Genomic DNA, 17,520 nt, shown 5'->3' on the forward strand with positions numbered 1-17,520 from the left:
CTCCAAATTTTATGAAATTATTTTTATTTATTTACCAGTTTGGTTTTGGATTACTTTTTTAGGCCACCCTTTATTACCAGATTTCTTTGTGGATGAATATCCTGAATTGGTTACCAAGGAAGTGGAAAAACAACAAGGTAAGATGATGATTGTATTTTCTATAGGTTTGTAATGATACAAATATGTAGATGTAGTCTAAAATAAAATAATTGCCCTTTAAAGTGACACCAGCTTCTGCTGTAAAAACTCTTGATAAGTTAAGATACAGGATAAATAATTAGGATCCTTTAAACTCCACCCCCAGCCCCCTAGGCAAAGAAGGGTTTTTATTTTCCTCCTACCGGCTGCAGACAGAAAAAAGCCAGAGACCCTTAATATTATCCTTGCAGCCATTTAAAAAAGAAAACTGATTGGAAAATTCAGTTCAATTCAACTCAACAAACATTTATTAAATGCCTACTGTGTGCTGAGCACTGTGCTAGGCTCTGGGGGAGATGCATAGTTAAGATAAGATAAGGTCCCTGCCTCTTGGAGCTTGCAGTCTAGTAGGAGGATAAGACATGTATGCAAATAACCATAATAGAAAATACACATCATAAGTACATTAGGGAGGTACAAACACAGTGCTCTTTATAGCATCACAATTAGCTTTTGTTTTTCTTCCTATTATTGACTCTCTGATTGCTTTATTTTGGAGAAGAATTGGGTAACATCAGAATGTGTTGGAGCCTTGTTATAACACTGTTCTCAAGGTCAATACCATGGGATGGGTTAGGTAAAGTAGCCCAATAATGAGGTTTAATTGTAACTTATTTTAAAAAGAATCCTAAGTAAATCCCAGAGGGATCCCAGAGGGACCCCATCTCCCCTGCTAAGTTCTCCTCTAGTGAAGAGTTATAACAAGTTTCCAGTATATTAGTTTTTCCTGATTTCTTCCCTAGTTAGAACTTGGACATCTGGTATTCAGAAGGAGAAAGTTCTTTCAAGTAACCAGTTTGCGGGTAAACGTTCAGGTAATGAGTGCTTTTGCCATCAGACATTGTAGGGTATCCAGCGTGACATAATTGAGAGTCAGTGTGGTATAGTGGATAGAGAGCAGGATTTAGCTCTGTGACCTTAGATAAGGCACCGAACCGCTCTAGTCCCCAGGTCCTCTGTAACATGAAAGGGGGGTTGGACTTAGGTGGTCACTAAGGTCAGCTTTAGATCTGTGATCCTGTGACTTAACCTCTCTGAGCCTCACTTTTCTCATCTATAAAATGGGAATTTTTATAGCATCTACCTCAAAATCATAAGAATCAAATGACATAGTCTTAAGTGCTCCATAAACTTTAAAGCACTTCATAAATATCAACCATAACTATAATTATTCACTGAAGTATTTGATATTCATACATTTGAGGCTATGTTGATCTTTTAACTTTCCATCTTCCTATCCCTTCTCCCATAATCCATCAAGGGAAGTCCCCTTTGCAAGAGGTAGGGTCTTGCCTTCTTGTTTGTTTTTGAAGGTCAAGTCTGCTTTTTTGCCATTGGGTAAATTTTATTTTTCTTTTTGGTCCAGATCTGTGATTCATTGCATCAGTGTAGGGAACTCCTAGTATGGAAATCCTTTGCACTGATGTCAATGGATAATTCCTCTGCAACTTTTAGTCTTAGAGAGTTGCCTGGGACCAACTGAGAGGTTAAGTCACACAGCTAGCATTTATCAGAGGCAGGACTTGAACCCAGTTCTTCCAGACTCCAAGATCAGCCCTCTATCCACTGTGCCTTGCTACTTCTCAGTGTGGGGTGGGAGTGGGTGGGGGAGTAATATCTTATCTCAACTTTGCATCTCCCAGAACATAATTGGGCACTTAATAAATGTTGAGTTGAATTATTAAACTGAATTTAAGCATTTTGTTGTTTCCTCCAGTTGATAGGTGGTGGTGATATCATAGGGAACCTATTAAACAAAAGCATCTCAGAACTATTTCTAATCATTCTCTGAGTGGCTGATGTCTTCAAATGGAACAATCTGGGGGTATGTAAAGTTATTAGATGTTATCATTTTATTAATCTTCTAGTGTCCATTAGATGGACTAAGTAATGCACTTTAGGTCACAGGCTTTGGTCAAACTGTAAACATAGGTTTGCATCATATGTACAATGTTTGATAGGTACCTGTTAACTAATGCTAAATTTCTGGCCTTGTGTTGCTGAGATTTGAAGTGCATACATTACCAACTTTCTTACAGATGCAGCTCCACCAGCAAAAGATTGGAAACAGTATCTGCAACAACCAAAATTAGCTGCTGGAGCAGTTGAAGAAACGTTTAAGATTCTTAAGACAGCTCTCAGTGAAGATATTGTGAAAGCTACTCAGGCAGTTTATATGTTTGAACTTTCTGGTAAGGATACATTTTATTAACTTTGGCCTTAAATTCAATTTAGTAAATATCTCTTGAACAGCTACTATTCTAAGTGAAAGAAAGTCAAGAACAATAGATATCTCCTTAATAATTAATTTATTGGATATACTTTTAAATCCCACTTGACATGATTTCATTTTTCAAAGGAAGCCTTACTGCTTTAACCTATTATTTTCCAAGCAAGATTATTTAGGCTTTTGCTGCTTAAGAATTATGGAATACAAAGTAAACTACTGAATTATAAGGCATAGCCCAATTTTGAGGGGAAGAAAAATAACTTAAGATCTTCTAAATTGGATATTATGTTGTTTACAAATGTTTTTCAAAAAGCCAATTTATGCAGTTATATTCTAAAACGTTAAACTCCTTTATGATCCCCTTTTTAGTCCCTTGTCAAGTTTAAAGAAAACATAATTTTTATGACTTTATGTTGTGAAGGTGAAGATGGTGGAACTTGGTACCTTGATCTTAAAAACAATGGTGGGACTGCTGGATCTGGACATCCTAGTGAACCGGTAGATGTGGTAATGACAATGACCACTAGTGATTTTGTGAAAATGTTTTCAGGTGAGTTTCTAAATAACTCTATCTAATGTGTATATGTGTTTGTATGTGTGTGTTTTAAGCCAGTATATGAATATAATCTAATTTTAAAGTGCATGCTTAATCTCTTCCTTAGTAATCAAAGATAAAATAAGAACTTTTTAAGTCTAGGGAGTTCCAGTGAATTTGTGGATCCTTACATTTTAGGATATAGTTGCTCCTTCACTCCTACATTTCCCTGTTCCTGTACTATAGTCATTTTCTTTACAGTCCTGAATGCTACTTGATTAACACAGGAGTGAGTTATTTATTATATTTGGGGGAAACAGACCACTGGAGATAACAAAGTTTAGTCTTTTTTAATTTAATTTATTTGAAACAAATGCAAAATTAAAAAAAATAATAATTTTTTTAAAAAGAAGAAAAAAGGAAACATTATCTTGTATCCAGCAGAACATCAAAGAGGATTCAAAATCTATAACAACAAATTTCCACTTCAAGAAAACATAATGATAGAAAACATTGTATTTGTAACTGTCCATGTTTTCTTGGCTTTGCTGTAGGTTTTCTTTTGTTCTCTGCTATATATTTTTTACTTTATCCTTTTCTCCTCCTTTTCCTCCCCTTCTCTCAAGCCAGCTGCAGTTAATCATGAATATGATATGTATGTATGTATGTATGTATGTATGTATGTATGTATGTATAGATACATCTACAACAGTATTAATATGGCTGACAGAAATTAGATTTCTCTTTAGGTTGAATCTTTTATAAGTCTGACTTTGTTTAAGACCAATACCTTTACTTTTTTTTTTTTTAATTCTTCTGATCATTGTTATTATGTTTATATATATCTTTTCCCCCCCGCATCTGTTAATTCTTCTACATTACTTCTATCTGTTAACTTACCTGTTACTTAACCTACCCACCTTACTCTCCATGGATTCATTGTCCTTTTCCATCCTTTCCCTCCTCGTATATACCATTCCTATTAATCTACCCACTTTATTCCAATCCCATTATTCTAAACATCCTTTATCCTATCTTATATTGTGTCCCCATTTTTCCTCCCTCTTTGTCCTTTTCCCATTAATCTACACTCCCATTCCTATTGATTTACACACCCTTCTATAACCCACCTTATATTATTCCATTCTCTCTTATTTCTTAATAGATTTTGGAGGGTACTATATCTTTTTTTGATAATAGTACTTGAGGAACAATATAAATATTCTTCCTTTAACTCATTCCTGATTCAAATAGGCTTTCAGAATAATCCCTGTGTTGGTTCCTGCTATTGCACCTCATTTGTGTAGCATAATTACTATTGCTATTTTTTCCTAAATAGTTTTGCCTTCTAGAGTCACATCACACTCAGTTCTCTCCTCATCTTTCTTTTATCCAATCAGTAATGTATTTTAAACAATTAGACCTTTCCATGTAGAAAACAAATAATTTGTCCTTGTTGAGTCTCTTGAAATTAATCTTTGATGTTTAACTCTTATATATTAAATTTTCTGTTCAAGCACTATAGTCTTAAAAAGAATTCTTACACTTAATTCAACAGCAATTTGATCCACAGAAATATTGAACTTAGTCCAGAACTGTTTATAGAGAAATGGGAATGTCTTGGGGAACATTCAGGTATAGCTACTTCTGTGATTAAGAACACCCCAATGTCAGCCTGTCTTTGAAACTCCTGAGCTTCTTATGCTAATCTAAGCCATTTATATCTGAGATTAACAGAAAAGTTCCTGAGGAGATGATTTAATTCAGGATCCATTCTAGAGCTATGCCAGAAAAACTCACTTACATCGTGTACACTCATTTAGAGACTTATGTTTATGTAATAGTGAGAGTCTCCAAGTTCTATGGGGCATTCCCACAATTAGAACTCAAGCAACTTCAGACACTTACTTTTTTTTTTTTAATTTACAAGATATATGCATGGGTAATTTTTCTGCAAAACCTTTTGTTCCAATTTTTCCCCTCCTTTCTCTTACCCCTTCCCCCAGATAGCAGGTTGACCAATACATGTTAAATATATTAAAGTATAAGTTAAATACAATATATGTATACATGTCAGACACTTATGAAAATATTGTAATAGACAGATGCAGTTCCTTTTATTTCAGCTCAACATGTATTTCCTGTGTGTTCAGCACTGTGCTCTAGGTGCTCAGGATTTGAAGACAAAAATGAAGTACCCTATCCTCAAAGAGTTTAAATACTACTGTCTGTAAATATGTACACAGATAAGCAAATGGAATACATATGCAAAATAATTTCAAAGTAACTGAGAATTGAAAGTATCACTGAATTGTGGGAGTCAGGACAGACTTCTTGTGGGAAGTAACATTTGATCTGAGACTTAAAGGAATCTTAAGATTTCCTTCCTAGAGGTGGAAATGAAGAGCAGGGAGCAAAATTTGTGCAATATGTAGAGGGTGGGGAATAGATTGTCTTCTACAAGGAACAACACATGTGGCCAGTTTGGCTAAATTATGAGGGTCAATAATATTTGTCCTAGAGGCAGTAGAGAGCCACTGAAACTTTCTGAGCCAGAGGAACAACATAGACTATCTGGGCTTTAGGAATACCAAGTTAGTAGCTTGTGTGAAGGATGGATTAGAGAGTGGAAAGGAGAGACTTAAGACAGGGAAACCAATTAGGAGGCCAGTAAATGGCCCCAATGCAGTAGGACTTAAATTAACACAATTGTAATATGATGTGTAGATGGAGAGATATGGTAATGAGAGATCTTAGAGATGGGGTAATAGGGACAAGACCTTGCAACTGATTAGATATGAGAATCAGTGAGAATTGAAACATGAATGATAAGAGAGTGGTGTTCTTGAGCACAGAGGAGTTAGGAGAAAAATTAGTTTTAGGAGTTTTATAGTATTTATTAGACCTAAAGCTTTTGTGTTCTGCTTGCATCTTTATAATTCACTGTAAAATTCACATACTAGCTCTATGTAAGTTTTGCTTTTGAACCAAAGCTAGAATTTCTGATTTAATCAGATAAGCATTATTTTTTCAGCTGTAATCTACAAATATATTTGATCCAAATTGTATGTAATTTTTCTGATCTTTTTAAAAAGCTGAGTTTTTTAAATGTGAAATTTTTGAGATTTTTTTTTACATACCCTTGATTATGAATTTTTTGCAAGTTAGTTAAAATCCTATAAATATGTCCTTTTAGTAACTTATAATGAAAATATAAATTACTTGATTACTAATTAAGAGAGAGATCAGGACACTTACTCCTTTCATCTCACTTTTAGTATGTATCCTTGTGAACTCAGTATACAGCACACTTTGTAAATATGATAATCTTTTATCAGTTTATAATGGGGGCCCATTTTTATTTTCATATATCTTATAAATAATTTGCTCACTTAGACTGAATAATAAGGGCCAATTGAGTAGAGCACAAGATTACATAGTTTATAGACAAATTAAGAATTTTGCCATAGAATTAAGATTCCTTTTTCTTTTTTCCCATTCTCTCTTCCTCTTTCCTCCCACTTTTCTCCTTTATTTATATGGTTATAGGATTTTTTTTTCCCCCTGAGGCAATTGGGGTTAAGTGACTTGTCCAGGGTCACACAGCTAGGAAGTGTTAAGTATCTAACATCAAATTTGAACTCAGGTTCTCCTGACTTCAGGGCTGGTGCTCTATTCACTGCACCACCTAGCTGCCCAGTGGTTATAGGATCTTGAGGTAAGAAAACATGTTTCTGTGTCCTGGTTAATTTAGATTATATTTTGTATTGATATGTATTGTTTCCTCTCCTAGAAAAGAAAAGCTCCTTAAAGGCATAGACTATATTTGTCTTTTTGTCATCTTTGCCTAGCACAAAGCCTTTACATATAGCATATGGTAGACATTTAATAATTGCTTGCTGAATAATTTGGTAAGCATTTAATCAACATTACTTCTAATCAAGTAAAATTGTCTCCTTTGATCAATAGAGGACAAGTTAAAGATGACTTCATCTATGCTAATTTTTTTTTTTTAATTCTTGAAAGACATTTTGGTGAATTTTTGATTAGCAGAAACATCTAAGACAAAATGTTACTTCTGGAGACATTAAACTTTTTAAATGAATTGAAATTTGAATATATACAGAATATATTATATGGTACATTGAATTATTTTGAAAACCAGTTCATTTTGTAGACTAGATGTGTTCCTTATTTTATACATTTATACATTGACTATTTTTCCCATTTTAGAGTTACATTATCTTTATCTCTGTAAATGTAAATTCCTCCTCCCCTTCATTTGTTTGATTTGTTGTTTAGTCATAACTGATTCTTCATGACCTCATGGATCACAGCATGCCTAATAATGTCCATGAAGTTTTCATGACAGCTGAGGGTGAGGGGGTAGGATGGATTGCCATTATCTTTTCCAGTGAATTAAAGCAAACAGGTTAAATGATTTGTTCCAGGTCACTTGCTAATGTCTGAAGCCAGATTTGAACTCGGGTCTTCCTGTTCCACAGACCCAACACTCTTATCTAACTTAATTTCCACTATATCCACTGTAAAATAGTTTCTAGCATCTCATTAACTAATAATTCCTAGTATCTAGGAGTTCTTAACCTGGGATCCATGAATCTCAGTTTTAAAATACTTTTTTTAATTTAATTTTTTTTTAATAATTATAACTTTTTATTGACAGAACCCATGCCTGGGTAATTTTTTACATTATCACTTCTGTTCCGACTTTTCCCCTCCCTCCCTCCATCCCCTCCCGTCAGATGGCAAGCAGTCTTATATATGTTAAATATGTCACAGTATATCTTAGGTACAATATATGTGTGCAGAACCAAACAGTTCTCTTGTTGCACAGGAAGAATTGGATTCAGAAGATAAAAATACCCGTGAAGAAAAACAAAAATGCAAACAATTTATATTCATTAAAATACTTTTTAAACTGTATTTCAATATAATTGACTTCCTTTCTAGTCTTATCTATTTTACTCATTTAAAAGTATTATTCTGAGAATGAGGTCCAACTCTCACAAAGGAGGTCAAAAAGACCTCCTGATCTACCACTTTACAATTTACAAAGTATTTTCCTCACAATAATTCTCTGAATTGTAGTGTTAAAAATTATTCTCTCCATTTTCTTTTTCTTTTTGTTAAAAATTTTAAAAATACTACTTCAATTTTCCAAATTAAAAAAAAATGGCCTCTAAAAAGTTATAATTTGCCCATAGTCCCATAGCTAGTAAGAGCAAGAGGCTGTATTTGAATTCGGTTCTTTAATCTAGAATTTGAGAGTTCTGTATACACAACAGCTAGGAAGTATAAAGTATCTGAGACCAGATTTGAACTCAGATCCTCCTGACTTCAGGTATGGTGCTCCATCCACTGCACCATCTAGCTTCCCCTTAAAGACGTATTCTTAATCTTTTCAAGGGAGAGAGGTCATAAATTCCTTCAGCAAGTCTAATGAAACCTATGAATCCTTTTTCAGAATGTTTTTAACCTTTTCCTGCTGCACTGTGAAGGTTGGGTCCTATAGTATTCCAGAAGAAAACCATCTCTGACCCCTTAATAATTCACTGTGCTCTTTTCCTATGTTTTATATATTTATTAATGTAATTTTCTTTCTTCCAACAATCTTTCCTTCCCCCAATTAAAAAAATTAATATCTAAGCCCCTTGAAGATAGAAACTGGTTTGGCTTTGTATTCCTACCACCTAATCAGTTATCTGACTCACAGAAGGTATTTCTTTTTAAGTGCTTTTATTTTAAAGTTTAAATACTTTTATTTTAAACTTTGTTATATATTTTTTTAAAAACTACAAAAGTTATGTCTTAGTTAATAACCATTTATTTCAATGATTAAGCATATTAAGCTCGCTTAGTGTTCAGATTCTGATCATTATTGTTTCTTAGTTTTATCTTTTCTGTAAGCCCCAGTTAACTTCTGGTCCAAGGAATGGAGAATGTTATTGTGTTGTTATAAAATTAGCTTTAAATAAGGATAACATCTCTGCACCTACCTATATAAGGAATTTTGTAGAACTGTAGTAGATTCTTTCAGTAACAAATAATTATAGCAATAGTAAGCATATGTGCAAATGAATTAATGTCCATTTTTTTTCCACTTGATTTTTTTTGTTTGTTTGTTTTGTTTTTTTTGTTCTTTTCTGTTTCAGGAAAACTAAAGCCAGCAATGGCATTCATGTCAGGGAAGTTGAAGATTAAAGGTAACATGGCTCTAGCAATCAAGTTGGAAAGGTTGATGACTCAGATGAACTCCAGACTGTAATAAGAATGGAGTTCTTGTTCCATATGTAGACCATTTGGCCTTAAAGAGTAAAAACTCATTGTTTAAAATTCGGCTGTTCACCTTGTTTTGCCTATCATGAAGAAACATGTTTGATTTGTATGTCAATATAACTTAATAATTAAAACAGAAAGCAAAAATGGTTCTGGCTTAGTTAAATGCAACCATAGGATATTATTGTTTCTTATATATTCTAACAGAGAAATACTGAATCTACCAAACCAACTGGCTGAATTTTCTTTTCACTAAGTATAAACCAGAGAAATTTCTCTTTGTTCAGGATTGGGTGTTTTGCGGTGCACAAAATTGTATTTGATCTTTAAGGATCAGAAGTCAAAATTGTATATCTTTATAGTTTTATTCTAGATAGTATAAGCAAGCTAATTCATTTGAAAATTGAGGGGTTTTTAAAACCTTGGATTAATGAAAATTTTTGCTGATATTTTGGATTTTTAAATAGTTATATTTTTAAGGAAATATCATCAGTAATGTTAACAGCTAATGAAATTTAAAATGTTCTGGGGTTTTTTGTTGGTTATTATTGACTTTCTTGTCTGGTGCAAAACATCTTACAAGAAGACAATTTAAATGTAAATCAACTAATTGTAATATCAGTTCTGCTTATGTTATATGTACATGCTCTGAAATAAACTTTCTCACGTAGTCTATATAATTGTTGCTTCCTTTTTTTTTTTTTTTAATTATAGAGACATATACCCCAATAGGTTAGTCAAAGATAAAAATAAAGATCCAGTGTAAACCAGAATATTCTTAAGTTCCTAAAAAAAAAAAACCAACTGGAAACAAAATGGATTGACCACTCTTATTTTTTGGGGGGAAGAGGGGCAGGAATGATTGAAATATTTATGATTATGATGATGATTACTTAGTAAAAATTATGGCTGAGGAATTTGTAGAAACATGGGCAAATTAGTACAACCCAATTAATTCAAAGTATAAATAGAACCAAAAGAGCAGTATGCATGATAACTATATTAATAATATGAATGAAAACAAGTCATTAAAAAGGTATTGAATTCTGAATAACTAAAAAGTCAGTGATGGTTATAGAGAACAGATAATGAAGCATGCAGTCCTCCCCAAAGGAGAGATGATAGATATGATTAGAATAGAATCTTGTATGTTTTAGAGAACATGTTATGTCTGTTTTTTGCTTGATTTTGTCACAAAAGAGGGTTGAACCTACAAAAGAGTTAGAAAATAAACAATGAAAGAGGAAAAAGCATCAACCAAAGAGAACAGCAGGTCATTAGTTATGACAACGTTCAAGATAATTTCTTAATTTAAAAAAATTAGCCAAACTACACTCAGGGCAATGTGTTTATTTTTTTAAAAACATAGGAAAATTGTAGAGAGCCTGAACTCTGGAGAAGTACTTGAAACAAGGTGTATTTAACTCAGTAGAATTGATGAGATAATGATTCTCTAGTATACATATACTTAGTACTTAGCATGGTGATGTAAGGTTCTCTAGTTTACACATCAGTATACTGTAATGATGTATTTGTGATAGGGTATTTAAACTGGGGATAAAATCAGACTGGGGCGGGGAGACTGGTTGAGAACTGTCAGACTACTGCAAGGCCCTTCTGGAGGACCTCTAGAAAGCTAGCCCGGACACAACAGAAAATGATTAATTTAAATTATAGAAATGTAGTAATTGGCCTGTCAAGAACTAGGCCTAATTAATGGACATTCTATGTCCTGCATCAGTACTAGTAGCCATGAAATATTCTAAGAACCAGAAAAAGAATTCCATCATGTTAGATTTTCTATAACGAATTTACTGAAAGATAAGAACAATTATACAGAATGAAAAAATCATTTTTTCTCTCCATGAAATGGAGTACTCAAACCAATGAAATGACAAATTGAGGTTTTAAGTTTTATTTTTGTTGCTTTGCTTTTTTTATTCTCCCCCTTTCTAAGTATTCTTGGGAGAGAGGAGTATTGGCTTTAAAATGTACTAAGGGTTCCCATCCAATGATTGTCTCTTTTTTTATAGTTAAAATTTATTTTCAGTTAGGGATGGGGGTTTATAACCCAAAGTGTTTTGTATACCTTTGACCCAGAAATAACACTACTAGGTTCCAATGAGATCAAGAAAAATTAAAGTGACACACACACAAGCTCTTTTTGTGGTGGCAAAAAATTGGAAATTGAAGGGAATTGGGAAGTGACTAAACAAGTTATGGGAAATGATTTTGATGGAATATTATGCTATAAGAAATGAGACATTTCAGAAAAACCTAAGACTAATATACAAACTGATGTAAAATAAGCAGAACCTTAAAGAATATTGTGTTAATAGTTAGAAAAATATTATAATAATGGTAAGCTATGAAATCCTTAGCTAATTCCAAAGGATCCATGATAAAAAATGCCATCTACCTCTAAAAAGAGAATTGCTAGTCTTAATTGCAAATTGAAACATTTTTTTCACTCCCTTTTTTTGCAACAGGGATAATAGAGAAATAATTTATAACTTACATGATATAATTAGCATCACATTGCTTGCCTTAGTAGGTGAGGGAGGAGGAGGGGTTGTAGGAATTGGTGGGGTAAGGGGAAGGACCATTGGATTCAGCAATTAAAAGGTTCTTAAGCAAACTAAAATAATTCTGAGATATACAGCCTCATACCTCTCAGACTGATATGACAGAAAGGAAAATAAAAAGGGAAAATTGGGGGCACTAATGCACTGCTGGTGGTGGTGTGAACTGGTCAACTTTTCTGGAGAGCAGTTTGGAACTATGCCCAAAGCATTGTAAGATTGCATATCCTTTGACCAGAAACACTGCTACTAGGTCTGTATCCCAAAGATTTAAAAGGAGAAAAGAGTGGGGGAAGACCTATTTGTACAAAAAATATAGCAGCTCTTTTTATAATAGCAAAGAATTGGGAATTGAAGGAATGCCTATTAATTGGGGAATGACTGAACAAGTTGTGGTAGAAATGAGGATAGTTTCAGAAAAATCTGGGAAGATTTATGTGAACTTTGTGCAAAGTGAAGTGAGCAGAACCAAGAGAACTTGTACACAATAAAAATACTGCACAATGATCATGTGCATCACAATGATGTAGATATCCAAATCTTGACATTACAATGGTCCAAGACAGTTCCAAAGAACTCTTGATTTAAAAAGATGCTAATCTACCTCTAGAGAAAGAATTGATGGAATCTGAATGCATATTTTAAAAAGCATACTATTTTTCACTTTATGTAATTTTTTTTTCCTTTGGGTCTGTGTCTTTCACAACATAATATATTTTGCATGATTGAACATCTATCTCATCAAATTGCTTACTGTCTAAAGGAGGGGAGAAATGAGAAAATTTGAAATAATTTTTTTATTGTTAAAAGTGTCTTTACATAACTTGGGGAGAATAAAATATTTTTTTTAAATGTTAAGGTATCAAGATTGTATATATTGTATGATAAACAAAAAAAAATTAAAGCCATTTCCCAGGGATAAGATAAAAAAAGAAAAAAGAGTTCTTCAATTCAGAATTGCAAACTATAATAAAGAATGCCTCCCTCTCATTAATAAGAAAAATACAAATCAATACAACCCTGAGGGTTTTATCTTACAATCGGCAAGTTGGCAAAGATGACAAAGGAATAGTGTTGACACCTAGAAAGCTTTCTCTGGCTTCTGTAACAGTGCATACTTTCATGATGGCATGCCCACTTCCCATTAGAACTGAAAACTGTATCCTTCGATCTCTTTCAATAAAGTATCACAAACTTTGAATGTAGGCTCTTGTTTCTAACATGAGTGAGGATTGTGCAAAATCATCTGTCTCACTTTCCCCTCCAGAGTCATCTGGATGTTGGGCCAAAATATAAATCTGAATGACTGGAAATGGCCCTGGATGCAAATTAGAACAACTCTTCAGGTATAATCACTAACAGATCAACAAAAATAGAAAATTACAGTTGTTAGATGGGACTGGTAGAGAATAAGCACATTAACGCATTATTACTGGAGTTCTAAATTGTCCAGTCATTCTGGAAAGCAATTGGAATTACACTTGAAAAGTTACTAAACTATGCATGCTCTTTCACTCAGATGACACTACTAAGCATATATTCCAAAGATAGAGAAGGAAAGGAGCTATTAAAAAAAGTTATAGCTATCTTTTTATTGTAATAAAGATTATTAGGAGAGTATCCACTAATTGAGAAATAGCTGAATAAATTATGGAATATAAGGGTAATAGAATATTATTGTATCATACATAAGAAATATGAAAAGAACATACTGAGAGAAGAGCAAAGACTCATAACTTGTATGAACACTGGTCCTGCTTCAAATCCAGTCTTCATCAAGGACAGCAAACTTCACTAAGGGATTTGCTATACCCCATCCTACCCCATCACTAATACTAATATAGCCATTACTTGCTGATGATCAATGACCATAAATAAGGCCTCCCAAGATGCCCAGAAATAACTAAATCACCAGTTTTATAGTATGGCCCCAGCATCAAGGAAAGTAATGTTTGTGGAGAGGGTCCCACCATCTCCACTGTCACACCAACTGCTGACCTACTGCCCCAGTCATCAGGGAAGTCAGTCTAGCTTATGCAGCAAGACATTCTGAGGGAGAAACCGGAGGTAGATAGCACGTGCCACATGAATCAAACTACAACTATTCCCTTCAGAGTCTAGTAGAGATAGGCTAGGACCCTTTGCCTGAGAGTTTCAGGAATATCAGGATCCCCCCATACCACTGGTCCTGTTTCCAGTTCAGCCTTTGCAGTTATTATGCAGACCTTGGAAGGAAGGATCTATCATCCTTATTTCTAGCAATAGCAATGACTTTTGGGCCATTGCCATCAATGGGTATGTAACAACAGAACCATATCTTTCCCTATCCCCCCACTCTACTGGACCTTCTTCCAATCTAACAGACTGATGTCAGAAACTAGTATGGCTTTATGAATGGAAGCTGTATTTGTGAAGACCAAGTTAGCACCCTGGATACTTTAGAATCAGCCAGAGTCAGGATAAGCTAAAGTCCTTGGTCTTTATCTTGGTCTTTAGGGGAAGAAGTGAAGGGAATGGACACAGGATCTCCGTGAACCTTCCTTTTCCACCTCCACCCTCCAAGTGACTCTGACTTGTCTTACTCCAATCCCTAATCCTTCCCACAATTCTCTGTATACACCAAAAAATCGAACCAGCACAGAATAGTGGGAAGAGCCATTTTCCAAGCATATGCTTATAGAGTATTGTCCAATCTGTAGTTAGCCTCAAGTGCTCGGTTGTCCAACCTCAGTGCATCAACTCAAGAGTTGCAGCTCTTTACATGTATTACCATCTACTTTCCCCTGCATATTAATGACCACAAGACTTTTTCATCTTGTTTGTAGCTAAAACCATACATATCCAATGTGTACAAAGCTACACAAATCTATGTATGTGTCATGTGTATATTATACACATGGACATTTACCTAAATACATGCATATATATATATATATATATATATATATATATATATATATATATATATATACACACACACACCTTGTGTCCTCTTAGAATGTAACTACTTTGAGAGCAGGAACAATCTTGATTATATTTATTTGTATCCCCAGATTTTAGCACAAAGCACTTAAAAAAAGCTTTTTTATTAAATCATTCATACAACCAATGCAAAGTAAAGTGAGGAGAACTAAGATAACTTACCTCATGACCATTATAATGTAAAGGAAATACAAAATCTTTGAAATACTTCAGAATTCTGATCAGTGCAAGAGCTAATTATGACTCCACAGAGGTGATGAAGTAGAGAACACAGTAAGGCATACTTTTCTAGACATGACTAAAGGTCTGATTTTGTTTTCTTTCATTGTATTTATTGATTAGAAGGGAGAAAGTTTTTGTTTGAGAGAGGAAAGGAATCTGTAGCTACAAAATCATACAAAGAAAAAAAAGTTTCAATGAGACATTAAATTATATGAAGAAGTTTAGAAGGGGACAAATAAACAATTTTGTTATATAAAATTTAATTTATACTTTAAAAAATTCAAACTGTAGAGTTCACTATTTCACATGCAACATTCTATTTGTTGAAATGTTCTTGTTTATGATTAAGGTGATCATAATCATGCCTTTTTTTTTAATATAAGAAGGCATGGGAAAGACATTCAGACTGATGCAAAATGAAGTAAGCAAAACATTGAATGCAGCATATATAATGACTAAAACAATGAAAATGTAAAAGATAATAGCAAAAAATCAAAACTAACAATTAGCTTAGCCCAAAAGAAGAAATATGAGGGGAAGGAAGGAAGGAAGGAAAGATAGGACTTCCCCAACTCCAGATTATCTGATATCATCGTTGATATACTCATGTATGGTGTTTTAACTTAATTTTTTTTTTTTTAATGGGGGCAATTGGGATTAAATGACTTGTCCAGGATCACAGAACTAAGAAATACTGCCTGAGGCTGAAGGTCCTTCTGACTTCAGAACCAGTGCTCTATCCACTATACCTTCTAGCTGAGTTTTAAAATGTTAATAAGATGCAGCTCTGCCCTGTAATCCTTTATAAGGTATAAACATCTCTGATTGGGAACAAATAAGTTAGATATACCTCTGGATTCTATAAATAGCTGAATAAATTTTAATATCAGTTCAAGAGTTAAGGATGCCAGCCTTGGGATTACTTTTTAGGACAAAAAGTGCATTTGTAACAAAGGACAGCAAAGGAAAAAAGGAAAAGGACCTCTCCTTTCTTCATCAATCATGCCCCTGGAGCTATTGAATCAGAAACTGAGGAACACATCCAGCTGGGAGCAAAAAGTCACAACAAAAATAGACATTAATGTGAGAAGGCATTTATTCTAGGAAACAGTCAGATACAGAGGTCATATCCCTTTATGGTGGAGAAAATGGATTCAAAGAGGCATTTACATGGTGCTAGGCCAGGAAGGCTTGAGTCTGAATCTAGTCTCAGATACTTACTAGTTATCTGATCCTGGGCAAGTCACTTAATCTCTGACTCAGTTTCATCATATAAACTCATGATTTTTTTATAATACATATACATACATTTATAAATAAAATTCATCATATAAATTTATCATGAGTTTTTAATACATATATACATTTACATATGTAGTTCATCATATAAATTAATCATGAGTTTTTTTATAATATATATGTGCATTTATATGTGTTACATATATAATTCATTATATAAACTTATGTGATATATCTGCTGATGGACAGCCCTTTCCCAGAGACCTACATCTCTTCAATTGCTTATAGTCATGAACTAAGTAGGATACTTAGTCACAGAATGTCACAGATGACATTCAGTATATCATGTCTACTCACGTGTTCCAAGTCACCTCTAGGAGGTGACTCCCATTATTATTCCTTCTGAAGTTCTGCTGAGCACCCATCTAACAGTGGATGTGAAATGGACAAATCCCTCCTTTCCGCCTCGGGCCAGCAGAAGAAAGTTTGCTTAGCTAGATTGGGGATTTCTTTTGTATTTCAAAAGGCCGGCTCAATAATGCCCTTAAGGGTTTCTGTTCCAGGTGGGTAGTACTCGGCGGTACTCGATACTGATCTATCTATGTTAAAATATCTGCTCCCACTCTCCTGTTGTAAAATGCTAATCACAGATTACAATGTAACAAGCCGAACAAAAAAAATGTTTATAAGGCTGTCTTTAGTTCTGTAAAGGAACGGAATTCGATCATTCCATCCCGAGCTCGGTACCAAATAAATCCTAAATCTTCCTCATTGCGGCTGTCTTGAATTTTATTGCCTGGGCTATTTCATTTGGAGGTCCCACCGAGATAAGCCTTTGGCTCAGTCAGACGGCCAGTCCCTCTCCCTGGAGGGCGAAGGGGATTATGGTTCCTAGGGGGTGGCCACCGAGAGATCTTCCTCGGCCCCTGGTGTCCAGTAATCTCTCTTCTGCGAACCAGGAGAGTGAGACCCAAATTTTGAATTCGGTCCAAAATTGGCATAAAGCATTCTAAAAGCTAGTTCTGGTTATTCTGAGGGGCTCCTGCAGCTGCATAAACTGCAGCTGCCTGTCCATTGAGTACTCTTGATTCTGTGCGGGTGGGACTCAGCTGGACGCAGTGTTTACAGCACCCCTGCTGGCTCTTCATGGGATGCCATTGTTAAGAGTCCTGACCTGGTTCTGGAAGACTAGTCTGTATGTTCTGTATGTTCTCTGTGTGATTTGTCTGGTGTTC

At 34.3% G+C, this 17,520-nt stretch overlaps 1 protein-coding gene across 2 annotated transcripts in view; it reads left to right on the top strand.

The window, feature by feature from the left end:
- The window catches only part of HSDL2 (hydroxysteroid dehydrogenase like 2), a 41,950-nt gene extending 32,010 nt beyond the window's left edge, over positions 1-9,940 (top strand). Inside the window, exons 8-12 of one of the 2 annotated variants that reach the window (XM_051961260.1) lie at positions 63-137; positions 942-1,013; positions 2,238-2,390; positions 2,850-2,978; positions 9,137-9,940. In XM_051961260.1, coding sequence (XP_051817220.1) covers positions 63-137; positions 942-1,013; positions 2,238-2,390; positions 2,850-2,978; positions 9,137-9,249 — 542 coding nt within the window. In that variant the 3' untranslated portion in view covers positions 9,250-9,940. The remainder of the gene's footprint in view (positions 1-62; positions 138-941; positions 1,014-2,237; positions 2,391-2,849; positions 2,979-9,136) is intronic. The other variant, XM_051961268.1, reaches the window with a different exon arrangement.
- The last annotated feature ends 7,580 nt before the right edge of the window (positions 9,941-17,520 follow it).

This window comes from Antechinus flavipes, chromosome 1 (assembly GCF_016432865.1).
Source record: "Antechinus flavipes isolate AdamAnt ecotype Samford, QLD, Australia chromosome 1, AdamAnt_v2, whole genome shotgun sequence".
In the NCBI taxonomy this organism is placed as follows: domain Eukaryota; kingdom Metazoa; phylum Chordata; class Mammalia; order Dasyuromorphia; family Dasyuridae; genus Antechinus; species Antechinus flavipes.